Here is an 18241-nt window from a genome sequence, read left to right as displayed (position 1 = left end):
TAGTGCGAATGCAAACAGTAGTGCGAATGTAAACTGTAGTGCGAATGCAAGCAGTAGCATGAATGTAAGCAGTAGTTTGAATATGAACAGTAGTTTGAATATGAACAGTAGTTTGAATATTAACAGTAGTGCAAATGTAAACAGTAGTGCAAATTGAATGAGCACATGAGCGTGTGTTGAGTGTATAACCTGGGTTTTTTTTTGTTAGATAATCATCTCTTGTCCATTTGCAGAAGCTGCGGCTCTGTCATCCTCAGACAGGTGAGGCTCTCCGGATGGATGACACCCTGCTCTCGCTTCTGGCTCACCCAGAAACACCCCTGCATAATGGGGGTAATATGATCCTGGAGTATCTGGACAATGAGAGCCCAGGTCTTGAGGATGTTTCTGACTATATTACTTCCACGTGACCAATCAACAGCACTGATGTATGGATGATTATATGTATTTTATATTTATGTCAATAAAATATTGAGTGGGTGGATTTGGATTATACTCCTTGATCTGATCCTGTGATCTTTATTTCAAACATGTATAAAACTGAAATAAATTAATGTAGCAAGATAAACAAAATGAATTATATTTGATAAAGGAGTGGGAAGAGGTACAAACCTATTTAATCCCATCTTTTTCCACAACTTACTAATAACATTAATAATTTGGTTTCCTAACTCTAGATTCATGAGTTCAATAATACTTCAACTATAATCAATTTACTTATCCTATATAAATTCTATAACACCAATTATAAAATAAATTATTGATAAATTACTTTACTAGAAACCAATGATCATTATCAAATGATAATCATACACAATCTTTATCCCCATATCTTTTAAAATTTGTATTTTTATACCTCCTGAAACTGTTTCATGTTTGGAAATTCCTTGAGTTTCACGTTCAAACTTACAGTTTTACTCCACGAATAAGAAATACAAAAACTTTGTTTCTTGCTATAAATGTTATTAGTGCTGTTTGTAGCTCCACAAAATTTGTATGTTTGAGCAATTTAGACTAGAAAAATAATATGTTGGTGTGGTCCTTATCCAGCCCCATGAATAATCCTTAAAGGTTGTATTATACTATGATAATTATTGCCCCAGACCACTGCACACACAATTACAGTGTCTTGCAAAAGTATCCGGCCCCCTTGAACTTTTCAACGTTTTGCCACATTTCAGGCTTCAAACATTAAGATATAAAATTTTATTTTTTTGTTTTGCTCCTCATCCAACGTCTTCTGTTACAAATAAAGTCCAGTTGTTTTTGTATTGAACGCTTTTTGAAAACAAGTGGGACACAATCGTGAAGTGGAATGAAATTTATTGGATGTGTCAAACTTTAACAAATAAAAAGCTGAAAAGTGGGGCGTGCAATATTATTCGGCCCCCTTGCGTTAATACTTTGTAGCGCCGCCTTTTGCTACAGTTCCAGCTGCAAGTCTCTTGGGGTACGTTTCTATCAGTTTTGCACATGGAGACACTGAAAGTCTTGCCCATTCTTCCTGTAAAACAGCTCGAGCTCAGTGAGGTTGGATGGAGAGCGTTTGTGAACAGCAGTCTTCAGCTCTTTCCACAGATTCTCGAATGGATTCAGGTCTGGACTTTGACTTGGTCATTCCAACACCTGGATATGTTTATTTGTGAACCATTCCATTGTAGATTTGGCTTTATGTTTTGGATCATTGTCTTGTTGGACGATAAATCTCCATCCCAGTCAGGTCTCTTGCAGACTCAAACAGGTTTTCTTCCAGAATGGTCCTGTATTTGGCCCCATCCATCTTCCCATCAATTCTGACCATCTTCCCTGTCCCTGCTGACGAAAAGCAGGCCCAAACCATGATGCTGCCACCACCATGTTTGACAGTGGGGATGGTGTGTTCAGGGTGATGAGCTGTGTTGCTTTTACTCCAAACATATCTTTTTGCATTGTGGCCAAACAGTTCAATTTTGGTTTCATCTGACCAGAGCACCTTCTTCCACGTGTTTGGTGTCTCCCAGGTGCTTGTGACAAACTTTAAACAACACTTTTTATGGATATCTTTGAGAAATGGCTTTCTTCTTGCCACTCTTCCATAAAGGCCAGATTTGTGCAGTGTACGACTGATTGTTGTCCTATGGACAGACTCTCCCACCTCAGCTGTAGATCTCTGCAGTTCATCCAGAGTGATCATGAGCCTCTTGGCTGCATCTCTGATCAGTCTTCTCCTTGTTCCAGATGAAAGTTTAGAGGGACGGCCGGGTCTTGGTAGATTTGCAGTGGTCTGATACTCCTTCCATTTCAATATGATTGCTTGCACAGTGCTCCTTGGGATGTTTAAAGCTTGGGAAATCTTTTTGTATCCAAATCCAGCTTTAAACTTCTCCACAACAGTATCTCGGACCTGCCTGGTGTGTTCTTTGGTCTTCATGATGCTCTCTGCACTTTGAACAGAACCCTGAGTCTATCACAGAGCAAGTGCATTTATACGGGAGACTTGATTACACACAGGTGGATTCTATTTATCATCATCAGTCATTTGGGACAACATTGGATCATTCATAGATCCTCACTGAACTTCTGGAGTGAGTTTGCTGCACTGAAAGTAAAGGGGCCCAATAATATTGCACGCCCCACTTTTCAGTTTTTTATTTGTTAAAAAAGTTTGACACATCCAATAAATTTCATTCCACTTCACGATTGTGTCCCACTTGTTGTTGATTCTTCACAAAAAATTAAAATTTTATATCTTTATGTTTAAGCCTGAAATGTGGTAAAAGGTTGAAAATTTCAAGAGGGCCGAATACTTTCGCAAGGCACTGTAAATATGGAATATCTGTGGAACAGTGAAGTGGTTTGTAATTCAAAACCTGTTTTGCTTTATTCGATATTGCAATTCCTCTTCACATTTTAACTCAGATTTCCAGCATATTTGTTATTACTCCCAGACAATTAATTTAATTTGCTTGTTCAGTTTGAAACCCATCTAAATACACTTGTATTTCTGTTTCAGTTGTGCTGTACCACCTCCAAAAACTTTGTTTTTATCAAGTTTAAGAATTAATTTCTACCAAACTAAATTTTTATTTTTCTTAGCTCTGTATTAAAACTATTTACTAACAATTACAAGTTATCACCTGAGGGAAAAAATGTTTGTATCATCAGCAAATAACGCACTTCAATGACTGATATCTTACACAAATCATCCATCCATTATCTTCACCAGCTTCTTCTTTTTCGGGTCACGAGGGTCACTAGTGCCCATATCCGGCAGTCACTGTGCGAGAGGGCGGGGGGACACCCTGGACAGGCTGCAGGTCTATCACATTGACACATCGAGACAAACGATCATTCACAATCACACCTAGGGACGATCAGTCTAACATGCATGTTTTTGGTCTGTGGGAGGAAACCGGAGTACCCGGAGAAAACCCACGCATGCACGGAGAGAACATACAAACTCCACCCAGAAAGAACCCCGGACGGGATTTGATTTGGCAACCTTCTCACTGAAAGGCAGCAGCTCTACCATTAATATAGAAAATAAAAACTTTAAAAAAAAAAAACTTATTAAACAACTTGTTCATAAGTAACTTGATCTTTAAATGCAAGATGCATGGAAAAGTCAACATGGGGAATTGATTCACTTCTAGACTTTCATTTAGCATTAGATTTAAAGAGTAAAATGCATTTTATGCCGTTTCATTTGACATCAGGCCACTATATATAAAATATAAACTGTTCTTTTGACTTTTCCCTCTTCAGGGGTCACCATGGTGAGTCATCCTCCTCCATCTCACTGTCCTCACTCCATCTACCTCCATGTCCTCTAACTGCATCCATATATCTCCTGTCTTTTTCCTGGCAGCTGCATTTTTTTTTTTCATTCAACCTTTATTTAGACAGGTAAATCCCATTGAGCCACGAGGACTCATTTACAAGAGAGACCTGATTTCAACAAAGAATGATGACAACAATGGACAACAGCTACAACAATAAAGTTATAAAAAGTCATACAATTTTTTTTATTTTTTTTTTACAGATAGAAAGACTAAAAAAAAAAAAAGTACAAAGAAAAGAAAAGAAACAAAAAACAGCTAGATTCTAAGGCGAATGTAGAAGAAAAAAAAATTCTAACATCCTTCTACCAGTATACCCACTGTCCCTCCTCTGGACATGTCCAAACCATCTCACTCTGGTCGCTCTAAAATTATTTCCCAGTTGTTCAACCTGTGCTGTACCTCTGATGATCTCATTCCTAATCTTATCCATCCTTGTCACTCCTAAGGAAAATCTCAACATCTTCATTTCTGCCACTTCCAGTTCTTTCTCCTGTCTTTTTGTCAGCGTCTCTGTCTCCAGACTATGCAACATAACTGGTCTCACCACTGTCATGTAAACTTTTCCTTTGACCTTTGCTTCACTCTTTTGTAGCAAATTACACTTGAAACTTTTCTTCATCCACTCCATCCTGCCTGGACTCTCTTTTTCACTTCTTTACCACATTTCCTGGACAGTGGACCCCAAGTACTTGAAGTCCTGCACCTTTGTGACCTCTGCTCCTTGTAGCCTCACTGTTCCACTGGCCTCCCTCTCATTCACACACAAGTACTTTGTCTTAATACGGCTGACTTTCATTCCTCTTCTTTCAAATGCATACCTCCACCTCTCTACAGTAAGTTCTATTCCACCTGTTCCCTGTTCTCACCACAGATCACAATGTCATCTGCAAACATCATAGTCCAAGGGGATTCCTGCCTGACCTCATCTGTTAGTCGGTCCATCACCAGAGCAAACAAGAAGGGGCTCAGAGCCGATCCTTGATGCACTCCCACCTCCCACCTTGAAGCTGTCACTCCTACAGCACATCTCACTACTGTCCTGTTGTATTCATACATGTCCTGTATCAGTCTAACACACTTCTCTGCCACTCCATATTTCCTCATGCAATACCATACCTCCTCTCTCAGCACCCTGTCATATGATTTTTCTAAATTCACAAAGACACAATGGAGTTCTTTCTGACCCTCTCTGTACTTCTCCATCAGCATTCTCAAAGCAAAGCCACCATCTGTGGTGCTCTTTCTCAGCATGAAACCAGAGCCCTATAAAGAGATAAAGAGCTCTTTCTAGGGCTCTGCATGAAACCATTTTGCTGCACATAAATTGTCACCTTTCATAGATTCTACAACTCTCCTAGATCTTCATCTGCCTCATCAAATTAATTCCCCTGTAGTTGCTACAAATTAAAAATATATATTTATTGTTCACACTTATTTGATATGATCAAATCATTTTACGTCTAGTCTTTACAGTGAACCGCGTTTTTACCAATAATTCTCGTTTAATTTGTATTTGTTTAAGTTATTTGTTGTGGTTACATTGCTGAACAGTTTTAACCAATCAAAGATGAAGGAGCCCACAGTGATAGTCAATAACAGCCAATCACAAGAGGACATGAACAAAAATGGGCGGGTCTATGAGCGCAGTTTATTTAATAGAAAAGGGGTTGGGTTTCCTTCTACAGTAGGTTCTGTTGTTTTCGTGAGGATAGATCTGTTGTTTAGTTAATCGACGAACCAGAACGCGTTAGAGATCGATTATTTATTAGGTTTGGTAGCTCTTTGCTGCTTTTCCGATCGAGTCGCCAAGAAAGGAGCGACTTGATCCTTTCTGATATAGATCGCTTGAAAAATTAGGTCGAAAGGGATGCCGCTGCAGAAAGAATCCGACGGACGCCAACAGTCTTTGGATGTAATCTCGTCGCATTTAATCGGGAGGAGCAGCTTCAGTATAAACTTAAAAGGCCTCAGAATAAGCCATTCTCGACCGAGTGTTTGTGTAAGATACTTGAGCTCAAGTTCACATTAATTGCTCCGTTCTTACGCGAAGATAGCAGCGTAATAAGCAGCTAGTTAGCACGGCTAGCGTTAGCAGGTCAACAACAAAGCGCGTCGTTGATCCTCGGCGGCCTCCGCGTCTCCAAAGAGGTCGAGTCCGGGACGGAGCAGTCGACTTGCTCGGAGTTTGGACCCACCATTGTCTGCCTGCTGACAATATTTTCGAGGTAAGCGAACAACAACCGATGTTTGTCAACCAGGAAGACTAGTTTGCTGGTGGGGGAGGGGCAGTGGTCTCTGTTAGAGGAAATGGTGTTTTGATGTGAAATGTGTCCTCACGGGGCGCTGCTGTTTTAAACGTAGAGGCAGAATCAAACGTATTTAATGTCTATGTGCTTTTTCTAAACATGTGTTTTGACTATTTTTCCCCCTCAGACAGCCATGAAACTGTTGGAAAACTCCAGCTTTGAAGCCCTCAGCTCCAGACTGTGTGTTGAAACAGGAGAGTCTCGCATCCTTGGCAGGTAAACAAATTTTCCTACAACACTTGTTATGACTACTGTTGTTATGGTTATGTTTACTTTTGTTGTAAACAGTTTTAACAGTAATCATTTTGAAGAAGTGGCAATACGTTCATAATGTGAATAGGTCAAGTTTTAAAGTGGTTTTTGATGCTGTTAATTTTCTCAAAACTGCCATTTTTGGACGTTGAAATGAAAAATTGTGTTAATTAAGTGGCTTTAATGAAAAATAGCCCCTTGTTTAAAAGTATAAAAATTGTATTAGCACTATTAAAGAGCAGGTTTTAAGTATTTATGTTGCACAAATATTTCCATTGCATTAAAGAGACAAATTGAAGAAAATTATTTTAAATTATTTCATTAACACGAGGGGGTCTCGGAAACGTTTTCTCCCCTGTCCTACATTATCTCAGTGTATATTTGGAGTTTTACCAGCATTTTTATCTTCTTTACCTCGTGGTAATGAAAGATTAGTTTCACCTGAATGCAACATTTAACTCACGCTGTTGTACGTTTAATAACCACCAACACAGACCATTTCTAGAGGGGCTTTTACTTGGTCACTGGAACAAACTAAGGCCAAGGTTTCCTTTCCTCAATGTTTTATTGATTATTTTATTTTAATCAGACTGCTCTAAATTCAGCATTATTTTTTAATAGATTTTGTTGCAAGCAGAACAAGGCATCCATAAAGTAGTAAGCATTTATAACAATCTGCAAGCATCACATAGGGCATCATAAAACAGTTGTTGGGCGTTTATTAGAGGTATAAAGTGGTGCAGAGTTCACTGACTCTTAAATAAGGGTAGTGAAACAAAAAGCAATATTGCGAGAGCAGTTTACCACCCTGAAGACCTACTTTCAGCGCCTGTGTTTTAAAGTTCAGAGATGATTTACAGGACTTCTTTCCTCTTCAGACTGTAAAATGTATCAGTCTGCTTCGGCTTATGTAAACCCGCTACAGCTGAATGTGCAGAAACAAACACTGTGGTTACATAAAGTCTGGTGGGTTGTGCAGCTACGCAGTTTGATGTGTGGGAGGTGAAACGGAGCTATGTTGGTTGTGACCTACTGTGACGCAGATCACGGTGTCTTCTCACAAGACCCTGAGGTTATTTTGGAGGCTGTTGTCAAGTACGTTGTTGGCTTGAATTGTAAAACACACAATACAAGAGTGTTGCTTGGTGCCATATATGTAATGAGATATTCCATTAAAGTTGCAGGTTACATGCAGAATAAATTAAGCAGCGTTTCTTTTTATTGGTTTACATGTTGCATCCTGTTCCAAACCATATGCAATAGTAATTAAAGGTCATTTGTTTGGTGCAGCTCAGTCGATTTGTAAATAAATATCTTTTCCCTTAATAAATATGTAAGACATGTGTCATTAGAGATGCACAAGCGTACTCTTGATCATCTCAGCTTCTGTGTACTTGAAGTCATCTTGATTACCCGCGGTGTTCGGTGGGAGGCTCAGCTGTGTTGCGTTTTAAATATCAGTGCTGGTATTTCTTCTCTGATCTCTATAATTAGCCCGTCAGGGTCTGGGAAGGGGGATCTCTACAGTTGGTCTGTCCTAAGCTGCACCGTGTTGTGCTCTTGCGTAACACCTTGTGTGTGATCGAGCAAAATAAACAGCATCACACCAGTCTGCTGCGCTCAGATATCCGTATCAGCAGCGTCTGACCCAGATACATGAACCTCAACTCGTGTCTGCGCTGATACGACTTCCAGTGGAGAGACGTCTAATAAAACTGTCATGGTTTATTTACTTGTTTTCATACATGTATTTGTCGACTTTCAGTTTTATTAGGTTTCACGGTACAAACAATCAAATAAGACAATATAAGTGATTTGTCCAACACTTAGCCAGCTGAGCTCTTCCATAATTATATTTCTATGCTTTTTTACTCTTTTTGCCTTGCAGGATCGAGAGCTACTCCTGTAAGATGGCAGGAGACGACAAACACATGTTCAAGCAGTTCTGCCAGGAGGGGGAGCCCCATGTGCTGGAGGCCCTTTCTCCCCCTCAGTCCACCGGCACCACCAGCCCCTCGCAGTGAGTTTAATGGTCCAGTTGAGCATGGGAATGGTAGATGTGTCTTCTAAAGGCTGCGTTCCTGACTATGCAGGCTGGGGAAGAGCAGTGAGGATGGGGAGAACCCTCTGAGTGATAAAGTTTGCAGAAAGACTCTGTTCTACCTTATCACCACACTCAACGAATCCTTCAGACCGGACTATGACTTCAGCGCCGCTCGGGCCCACGAGTTCAGCAGAGAGCCCAGCCTTAACTGGGTTAGTGTTCTTCCTGATAAGCAGAGAAGTGAGACGGATGGGTTAAAAACAGATTAGTGATGTGTGTTTTCTCTCCAGGTGGCAAATGCAGTGAACAGCAGCATGTTCTCAGCAGTAGGGGAGGATTTTAACTCCCTGCGACCCGAGCTGTGGAGCGCCATCGACCAGGAGATTAACCTGCAGAGCTGTGACATATACAGGTGGGTGTTTGGGGCATTTGTTCTTTAAAGTCACCGTTCTGTCAGAAGAAGGCTTTATGAGTGTCTTTATTCTGTTTCAGCTACAACCCAGATCTGGACTCGGACCCTTTTGGTGAAGAAGGAAGCCTGTGGTCCTTTAACTACTTCTTTTACAACAAAAAGCTGAAGAGGATTGTGTTCTTCACGTGTCGCTCTGTCAGGTCAGCAGCACGGAATAGTTGCAGCGCGGTAAATATGAATTGTAATAGACCGCTTGATCTCAGACCTGATCACTTCCTGTACGTGTGCAGCGTCCTGAGCGGTTACGGCCGCGGTTGCCTCGACAACGAGCTGGACATGGAGCTGGAGGATGAGGAGGAAATGGACGGCTTTACAGAGGAAGGGTGAGACGGCTTGTCACCCGGCAGCTTTTCTTGTTTTCCACTAAAATATTGATCTGCTTATATTTTTTATTCCCTCTCGCAGGTGCCCCAGACCTTTGTGTGTGTAACTCCTGACCATGACTCCTTCAGAACATCTGTTTTTTAACCTTGTTTTTGTATTTTCTGTGGGATTTTACTGCCTCATCCAAAGTCATTTTCTCTCTCTCTCTAAACTACTGCATGTTACTTCCTTCTTTTTGTTGAGCTGCCGGGAGGTGGACGTTTTATTAATAATAAAAAAAAAAAAAAGGACGCCCCAAGGCTTCATCGAGCTCCTTGATTCATTTTCCCACGATGTGATTTTTCAACTCGGCTCCAAACGGAACATATTGTCTTCTCTATGTTTTATCAAGGACAGCTTATTATGAGCGTGCGAATCAAGGTGGATTTATGGCAGAGAATTGTGAAAGAGACTGCCGGAGAGTTTGGTGACAAAGAGAGAAGTTCAGATAACGCCAGCAGGAGTGAGACATTTGTTTTAGTCCAACCTGGGACGGAGCTGAGTCCATGCAAGGCCTGAAAGGACTCATCACTTCTTCATTGTTTCTTTTTCTGTGTAATATTGTGACGTTTGATGTCCTGAAATAAGTGTTCATTACTGAATTGTATGGTAGCTATTTTCTATCACTGCTCATCTGTACTTGTTGGATGGGAAGGGTTAGCTGGGGTGGGGGAGGGGTGCATCTTTTAAAACAAGTTTTCATTAGACACTGTTTTAAAATGTTTATTTTCTTAAATTTCCTTGTATTATCACTTTTTTTTTTGCTTATTAGATCATTACTTTGTTGCAAAGGTTTAATTAAAAGTGAATGTATAGAACAGATTATAACTATTAGAAGACACATTTTAGGAACGGCAAAGTATATGCTCATTAAAATGTGGAAAGTTATGTTTTATTAACTTCTGTGCTTTAATTTAGTCACTGTGGCTGATCGTAATAAATTGGTGTTTGGATCCAAACGACCTGAATCTAGTCTTCAAAGTTCAGTGGATGCAGTCAAGCGTTTTACCTCTTAATAAACTGGTGACCTTAAAACAGTCAAAAAAATTTAAAACAAAGGCAGCACATGATCCAAAACAATGTTACACAGTATATAATCTGTCTCCATCCTCAAGGTGAAAGCTGGTCACCTCAGCGCTGAAGACTCAACAGCTGCACGGTTCCTGTTTGTGCACAAAGGTTTTAATTGTGGCTCACTGGAACTAATGCACCATCTCCTGTCTGGTCACATAAGAACTTGTAAAAGTTATACAAGGTTTGACCTCTGCTCCTTGTAGCTTCACTGTTCCACTGGCGTCTTGCAATTCCCAATTTCACCACCAGGTTTCCTTATTATCCATTCTCTGTCCTGATGACAAGTATCTTCCTACCTGTCTAATTTTACTGGTGCTGCTGTTGTAGCCCAGTCATCTGGAAGCTTTTATACCACACACAACCTTTAACTTCTCTCTGAACTCCTCACAGCATTCTAACTTTCTCAGCTTCCACCTGGTCTTCTCTGATTTTACTTTTTCATAACAGTTCCTACACAACCATCTGTCTGGCCAATGCTCTCCCCTGCCACATCCGTACAGGTCCCAGTCTCCCTCAGTTTCCTCTTCTACACAACATGTAGTCGACCTGCGTACTCCTCCACTCATAGGTCACTCTGGTTCTTTTGGAAACAAAGTGACGGCTACAACCGTTTCCATTCTCTTGGCAAAATCTGCTTCTCCCTGGTGTCTTCTTGACACCAAACCTACCCATCACTTCCTCATCCCATGTTTCATTCACCAACATATCCATTCAGATCTCCTAACTGTGAACACCCTCCCTCCCTTTATATAGATCCTTCCAGAATTTCTACTCTTAACTCATAAAACCTGACAACATTCAACAAGTCTACTTCTACCTTCATACACACCGACACTCTTTTCACCTCTACTACATTCTTTGCCAACTCCTCCATTAGGACCATTCTTACTCCATTTCTCTTTCTAGCCATACCATGGTAACAGTTTAAACCATGCTTCAGTACAGCCTTGCTGTCCTGCCACTTGGTCTCTTGAACACAAAACGTCTACCTTCCTTCTCTGCATCATGTCAGCCAGCTCTCTACCTTTGCCTGTCATTGTCCCCACATTTAAAGATTCTACTCCCAGTCCTACACTCATGTCTATCACACTTCCCTCCCAATTTTTAACTAACAGTAGCAAAATTTCCATCAGGACCCTGTTTGTCAACAGTAACGGTTGCGGTCATCGTTAACCCGGGCCTCGATTGAACCAGCATGTTGTTTAGATGAACTCCCATGTTAGTTTTGGAATAAATGTCAGACGCCCTTCCTAACATAACCCTCACCATTTACCCAGGTGGGACCTGCGCAAGATACATTGGCACGTCCTCCCTAGATGCTGGTTTGAGAAACTACAAAGCATATGTTCATGCTGAAAGGTTATGCTTTAATTGCCACTGTTGCTGAGTGTAATAAATTAATGTTTGGATCTGAACGGCGTGAATCAAGTCTTCAAAATAAAATAAATGCAATCAAGAATTTTACCTATAATAAAGTCAAGTGATAGTAAGACGGTTTAAAAAAATGCTGTAGATTCTCACTCATTCGGTTTAAAAAAACAAATGTTTAATGAAAACGAATGCAGTACATGATCCAAAACGATGTTGCCGCAGTATCCGTCTCCATCCTCAAAGTGAAAACTCGTCACCTCGGTGCTGAAGACTCAACAACTGCACGGTTCCCGTTTGTGCACAAAAGGCTTGAATCGTTTTAATTCTGGCTCACTGGAATTAATGCACCGCCTCCTGTTTGGTCACTTAAGAACTTGTAAAAAGTTTTATACAAGGTTTCAAAAGTGACGCGTGCATAGATCTGATGGCAAGTTCGAGAAATTATTTCAACGGGAAAATCAGGCAGACTGTCAGACTTCCACACGTAGTCCTCCAAACATACAGATCAGTTCTGGTAAGGCTGGGAATCAAGTACTTTTATGCCTATATTCCACTGAACACTGTAAAACAGCTCCCTATATATGGATGGCACCTATCTGAGAGGTTTGCTCTGATCCCTTGTTTATGAAGTTAAAAAAATGTTTCAAGAAAAATGTCGAGCTAAAACAGGAAACGAAACGATAAAGCGGTGATCGTGCACCCATACAGAAGATCTCCGTAAGCAAGCTTCTAGTAATGTTAATTAAAAACAGACTATAGAACAGAATGAAATAAATCCATGCATCGTTAAGGAAATGTTTAAAATGCCAGATGTGAGATGTGACTCAGTCATTGCAGGGTTGAATCTCACCCCTCACAAAATCGTCTTCCAATGTTTTGAGCTGGCATTAATATGAAAGCACAGGCTGAAAGCAAAACAGAATTTGTACGCCGTACCGCATTTAAACATGGCAACAGTAACTCCTGAAGTGTGACAAATACCACCCAAAATGTAGCTTATAAAACTGAAATCGTATGTAACAAATGTCAGAAAGAAAAAAAAAAATTTACGTGCACCTTTTCAACGTTGTCATCTTATTACTATGAGAACTGCTTTAACAATAATGTTAATGTTATACTGCAATCCCTTTGACCTGAACACAGAAAAAAAATAACTACCAAGCAAACGAAGAAAAAAAAAAAGATCTGAGCTGCACCATTATTGGGTTTCCAAGTACTCTGGATGACGCAGAGTAACGCAACATGATATGTACGTAGTGTAAAATGTGAGAAATCGTCATTTTCTCTTTAGTAAAAGTTACTGCTTGTTCCATAAGCAAGTCTCTAGATGTTTTAGCTGGTCATCAATAGAAGCACGGACAACACTGGACATCAATGTGCTCGTCCTGTGCCGTTGCAATGTTCCATAAAGAGAAACGAGAAGGAACAATAAGCCAGAAGGGGCATGACGCTGTGCCACACTGGTGCTGATGTAGGTGGTCAAGGCTGCTGACGACAGAAGAAGGGGCTATCTGAGTCCAGCTCTGGAGGTCATCCACTCCAGGCCTTGGCATAACCTGGAAAACAAAGCACGACATCCGAGTGGAACAGTGCCCCAGCAGCCAACTTTACATCTAATACTTTAAAGAGGAACATTTCTTTCTGAGTTACCGTATTTTTCGGACTATAAGGCGCACTTAAAATCATTTAATTTTCTCAAAAATCGACAGTGAGCTTTATCTATTAATTCTGGTTGTGCTTACTGACCTCGAACTGATTTTATGTGGAACAACTGAACAATGTTGAGTTATTGTGAATGAGTTAAATAAAGTTGGACTTATCCGATTTCGTTTCGCATAATGCACCTTATAATCCGGTGCGCGTCATGGAAACAGACTCATTCACTGATATTGTGCCGCATAGTCTGAAAAATATTGTAAATAGCTGATATGGGTGCGACACCAGGAGTTTCCAAAGTTAAACTTTTTCACAATATTGAAATTTTCAGAGACATAGAATTTTGTCGTTTTCTTTATCTGTTAGACATAATCATCAAAATTACAAGAAATATAAGTTTGAAATATGTTATTCTGTGTAATGAATCTGCATAATAAATGAGTTTCACTTTCTTAAACTACTGACAAAAAAATATTGAACTTTTCACCATACGCTGTTTTTTTTTTATAGATGCACCTGTGTTAGCAAAATGAATATTTGAGGGCGGGAAAAAAACAAAACATTTCTTCTTTACACCTTTTCAGCATGTTTCAACAGGGAAAACACAGTGAGCAGTTTGAAACCATTAGTCAATGTCACTGATATCTTAATAAAAATTCATGATCCAATATTTAAATACAGTAAATACTGCCAGGCCTTGGGATTTCATCTCCCATTTGTGCAGGATTGGCACATTTTCCTTACCCCTCTCCTGTAAGAGCGCAACACGACTGTATGTGCCAGGGGTGGTCTTTGATGGAGCTCAAGGTGAGGTATTTGGAAATCTCTGCCGCGGACATGCAGTCTTTCATATCCTGCTTATTCGCAAATATCAACACAGCTGCTTTCCGCAGGTCCTGAGGGAGAACACCGAGAACAATGAATGTATCAGAGGAACTGTTTCACATCTAATGAAGTGCACATTAAAAACACTGTGGATGTGTGGAAAATAATATCTAACCCAGTGGTAGTGATGGGTAGTCTGAAGCCGACGCTCCAAGGCATGTGCAACAAAGAAAAAAAAAAACAACTTAAAAAAAAAAGTGTTTCTGAAGCTCTGTGATTTGTTTAGTAAATGCCACATGATCAATGACGTCTGAAGCTTCGAAAGTGCCAAAGTGACGTCACTGCTTTAAATGACTGGACAGATTTGTGGTGGGTTTTAATGGCACAAACCAGTGAGACGTGAAACCAGCCAGCCTGATGTGGTTTATGTGTTTAGTTTAACAGTTCGTAGCACTTTAACCCCAAGATAGAAAGAAAACAAAATCTGAAAAACACTAAGTTACAATCTAATCTTACAACAAACATACACTGTTCATTACATCAAGTCACGGAGGCTGGAAACCGTCATTATAAGCTGGTTTTAAGTTGTGAATCAGATAAAAATGTATAAAAATCTGTTTAAAAATGTCAAGTCGTCACAGGCAAAGGCGCACCATGTCATATGTTTTAAACAAGTTTATTCATCAAGTTATTTATTCATCAAACAACCATAACTTGGTTATTACATAATGCAAATAACGGGCGGCTGTGGCTGAGTGGTTGGAGCAGTCGTCCTCCAATGCAAGAGTTGGGGGTTCGATTCCACCAGCAGTCCCTGGGCAAGACGCTGAACCCCTCATTGCCTCCGATGTGTGTCCCATCAGTGCATGAATGTGATAAAGCTCTGATGAGTCTCTGTATAGATCTAGTAGAGTGCTGAATGAATGGGCAAATGAGGGCACAGATTGTAGTGTAAAGCACTTTTGAGTGTTTTACACTATATAAGTGCAGTTCATTTACCATAACTTTAGCTCAAAACAGCCCAATTACAGCCGATATCAACCAGAAATATCTCAGGATTTTAACCAACAACTGTCCGCTCTGTCGGTTTGACAACAAAAATAAAGCGGTCCATTTCATGCTGTGGTTTTAAGCTAATCTTTATACTTTAGGCCACAAGATGGGATCAAAGAGGGCGGTGTTGAAAAGCTTAGAGTAATAAACCCTTTGTGAAACAAGCTTCCGAAAAGCTTCATTTGCCCATCACTACCCAGTGGTTCCCAGCCCTGCTCCTCGAGGAACACCATCCTGCATGTTTTAGTTGTTTCCATGATTTGATAGTAGGATAGTAATTAAATCACTGAATCAGGTGGGTAGGAACAGGGAAGCTATAAACACGCAGGCTCGTGTTCCTGGAGGACCACGGTTGGGAACCACCGATCTAACCCATACCAACGTATTAAAATGAGTTCTACCTCATGAGCTAACATTCTGTAGAGCTCCTCTTTGGAGATGGCCAGCCTCTCTCTGTCCGTGCTGTCAACCACCAGAATGATGAACTGCAGAGCAGAAGACCAGAACAGCACGAGTGACTAAAGACATTTGCAGCAGTGAAATGTAACAGCGGGGGGAGATTATTGGGGCAGAGGGCTTCAGTGGTGGCCAATATGCTAATGGATGCTTCTGAATGAGAAAGAGGAGCATGTAGGGCAAAAGACTTAAAAGGAAAAAGCAGTTTGAAGACTGACTAGACAAAATGAAAAGAAGCAGACTTTCAACATTAATGTGACACTTATGAGGATGTCGCAACTACTTCACAGGAAACAAAAGGTTAAATTATTCAAATGACAACAGGGCTTCTGACACAGCCAGACAGAAATGAACCTTTAAGTTTCCATCACTGTAATACACAAGAACCTCTGTGTATATTTTGGTTCAACGTTGAACAAAGCCCACTATAAATACTGCAAGTTCATGATCGGGGATGAGAGAAAGCATATTGTACGAGCTTATTTTATTCTTTGTTTAGCAGAAAACATTTTGGAACAGAGCAGCTGATGCGACACGTTCAAGGAGCTTTGGTAAACCATGTGACTTCCACAAGGAGACAACCTACATGCGGTGCGTTTAGAGGACATCCGTATATCCTAGTAATAGAAAAATATGGCGTCAGTTCCCACAAACAGGAAAGTAAATTAGTTGAAAGTAGCAGAACTAAAACTTTACATTTTGGGTTTTGCTTACTTAAGCTGCTATTTATTTTATTGGAAGAGTTATAAACTTATTGTTCTTAGAAAAAGACTCAATATTCTAAATGATGCTTTAAATACAAAGAAGATTAATTCATTTTGTGTCAAAGAAAACAACCCCCATTGCTTATAAAGCTGGACCACTGACATCATTGTTAGATGATCACCGATGACATATTACCGTATTTTTTGGACTATAAGGCGCAATCCTTTCATTTTCTCAAAAATCAACAGTGCATCTTATGTTTTAATTCTGGTTGTGCTTACTGACATCGAACCGATTTTATGTGGTACAACCGAACAATGCTGAGTTATTGTGAATGAGCTGAATCAAGTTTGACTTATCCGTTTTGTTTCACTTAATGCACCTTATAGTCAAAAAAATATGGCAATACAAAAACAACGGATTTTTCTAATTCCTTCATTTGATCAACAGGCTACAACACAACTATAGACGGTTTTATAAACTCCTTAAAACCACAAAGCAACAAGGAGTTAAAACCGAGCAGCTACGAAACGGATTAGTGAACATTATAGTTTTCAAACGCAGCGACATCTTTTGTTCTCTTTAACCTCACATTTTAAAAAGGCAGCTGCCTCTAACTTTACATCTTCGACGAATCTCTTTGTGGAAACTTGACCTCTGACCTAGGCCCAGCTGCTGCATGTGCAAATGCACCAACTGCTGCACTCAGGAGGACGATATGAAAAGAAGCTGGTGAGAAGCAGAAAAATCACAACCTAGCAAGGATCTCACCTCTGTATTAGAGTAGTAGGTGTTCCAGGAGGACCTGAGGGACTCCTGTCCCCCTATGTCCCACATCAGGAAGTGGGTGTTCTTCACCACAATCTCCTCCACGTTGCTGCCAATGGTGGGCGACGTGTGGACCACCTCGTTCATCAGACTAAAAAGTTACGAAGGTGAATTCGTTCAAAAGCAGGCAAACGAGCTGCTTCAGGTTTTAAACTGTATTTTTAAACAATAACAGTACTTACAATTGGTAGAGAATAGTGGTTTTCCCTGCGTTGTCGAGACCCACAATGATCACTTTGTGCTCTGCAATACAAAGTTGAATATGATGGACTTTATGGTCAGCAGGAAAAAAAAAAAGTACCGTTTACTGTAAAAACACTACGCGGCAGCGAGTACGACTAAACCAAACTGTTTTCCGTCTATACAAAACCTTTGTGTCAGTCACAGCAGCAGGTCTTAAATATACCCTATAAGCTGAGCTTCCTTCCCAACCATCAGAAAACCACATGGAACAACAGGGAGGACTTTACTGCAGCTGTGAAACTTACAGCGTTTGGAACAAAGGTTCAGACTTCCATGGCCTTCTGAGGTCTGAGAGGAAGGAAGTCTGGTCAGAGGACTCTGTCGGGGTGAAACATACCGACTTTTGTGAGGAGGTTCTTTGTGTATTGCTTCCTTCAAACGGGGGCTACCTTGTGACAATCACAAGCAGCACAAATGGGGAAATGAAACAGAACATGAGCAAACTCTTACAGCTATTTTAAGCATTTAAAAAAAAATGTTTTTATAAAGTTTGGCTAAAGGATTCAACCGAAGCGCTTTAAAGAAAAAGGTCATATTTATACAGGACTAAAAATAAAACTACTACAAGTACTTCTAAGCTAGATTTCTGCTAATCTAATTAACGTGTTTAGTTCCTATGTAAACCACTATAATCTCTTTAAGTGAAACTTGACACTAGGTACATTTCAATTGAGGCTATGCATAGTTTTCTTCTCTGGGATAAATTTTAGTTTTATATATATATCCTATCTATATACCTATAACTCTATCTATCTATCTATCTATATACCTA

General features: G+C 40.2%; 3 protein-coding genes across 3 annotated transcripts in view; 2 read left to right on the top strand and 1 right to left on the bottom strand.

Moving 5' to 3' along the window:
* Nucleotides 1-472, top strand: part of zfand1 (zinc finger, AN1-type domain 1) — a 5398-nt gene extending 4926 nt beyond the window's left edge. The window contains exon 8 of the mRNA XM_037694344.1: nucleotides 234-472. Coding sequence (XP_037550272.1) covers nucleotides 234-410 — 177 coding nt within the window. The 3' untranslated portion in view covers nucleotides 411-472. The remainder of the gene's footprint in view (nucleotides 1-233) is intronic.
* Nucleotides 473-5508: 5036 nt separating this feature from the next.
* On the top strand, nucleotides 5509-9776 carry maf1b (MAF1 homolog, negative regulator of RNA polymerase III b). Its single transcript, XM_037694346.1, has 8 exons — nucleotides 5509-6046; nucleotides 6255-6343; nucleotides 8268-8399; nucleotides 8473-8635; nucleotides 8714-8835; nucleotides 8916-9035; nucleotides 9126-9218; nucleotides 9301-9776. The coding sequence occupies exons 2-8, from the start codon at nucleotides 6261-6263 to the stop codon at nucleotides 9323-9325; spliced, it is 738 nt and encodes a 245-aa protein (XP_037550274.1). The 5' UTR covers nucleotides 5509-6046; nucleotides 6255-6260; the 3' UTR covers nucleotides 9326-9776.
* Nucleotides 9777-11856: 2080 nt separating this feature from the next.
* Nucleotides 11857-18241, bottom strand: part of arl8 (ADP-ribosylation factor-like 8) — a 7184-nt gene continuing 799 nt past the window's right edge. The window contains exons 2-6 of the mRNA XM_037694349.1: nucleotides 17409-17469; nucleotides 17170-17317; nucleotides 15639-15722; nucleotides 14104-14255; nucleotides 11857-13259 (exon numbers count right to left, since the gene is read on the bottom strand). Coding sequence (XP_037550277.1) covers nucleotides 13211-13259; nucleotides 14104-14255; nucleotides 15639-15722; nucleotides 17170-17317; nucleotides 17409-17469 — 494 coding nt within the window. The 3' untranslated portion in view covers nucleotides 11857-13210. The remainder of the gene's footprint in view (nucleotides 13260-14103; nucleotides 14256-15638; nucleotides 15723-17169; nucleotides 17318-17408; nucleotides 17470-18241) is intronic.

This window comes from Nematolebias whitei, chromosome 20 (assembly GCF_014905685.2).
Source record: "Nematolebias whitei isolate Nwh7 chromosome 20, NemWhi1, whole genome shotgun sequence".
Taxonomy (NCBI): Eukaryota; Metazoa; Chordata; class Actinopteri; order Cyprinodontiformes; family Rivulidae; genus Nematolebias; species Nematolebias whitei.
This window is presented reverse-complemented; position numbering and strand designations above follow the sequence as displayed.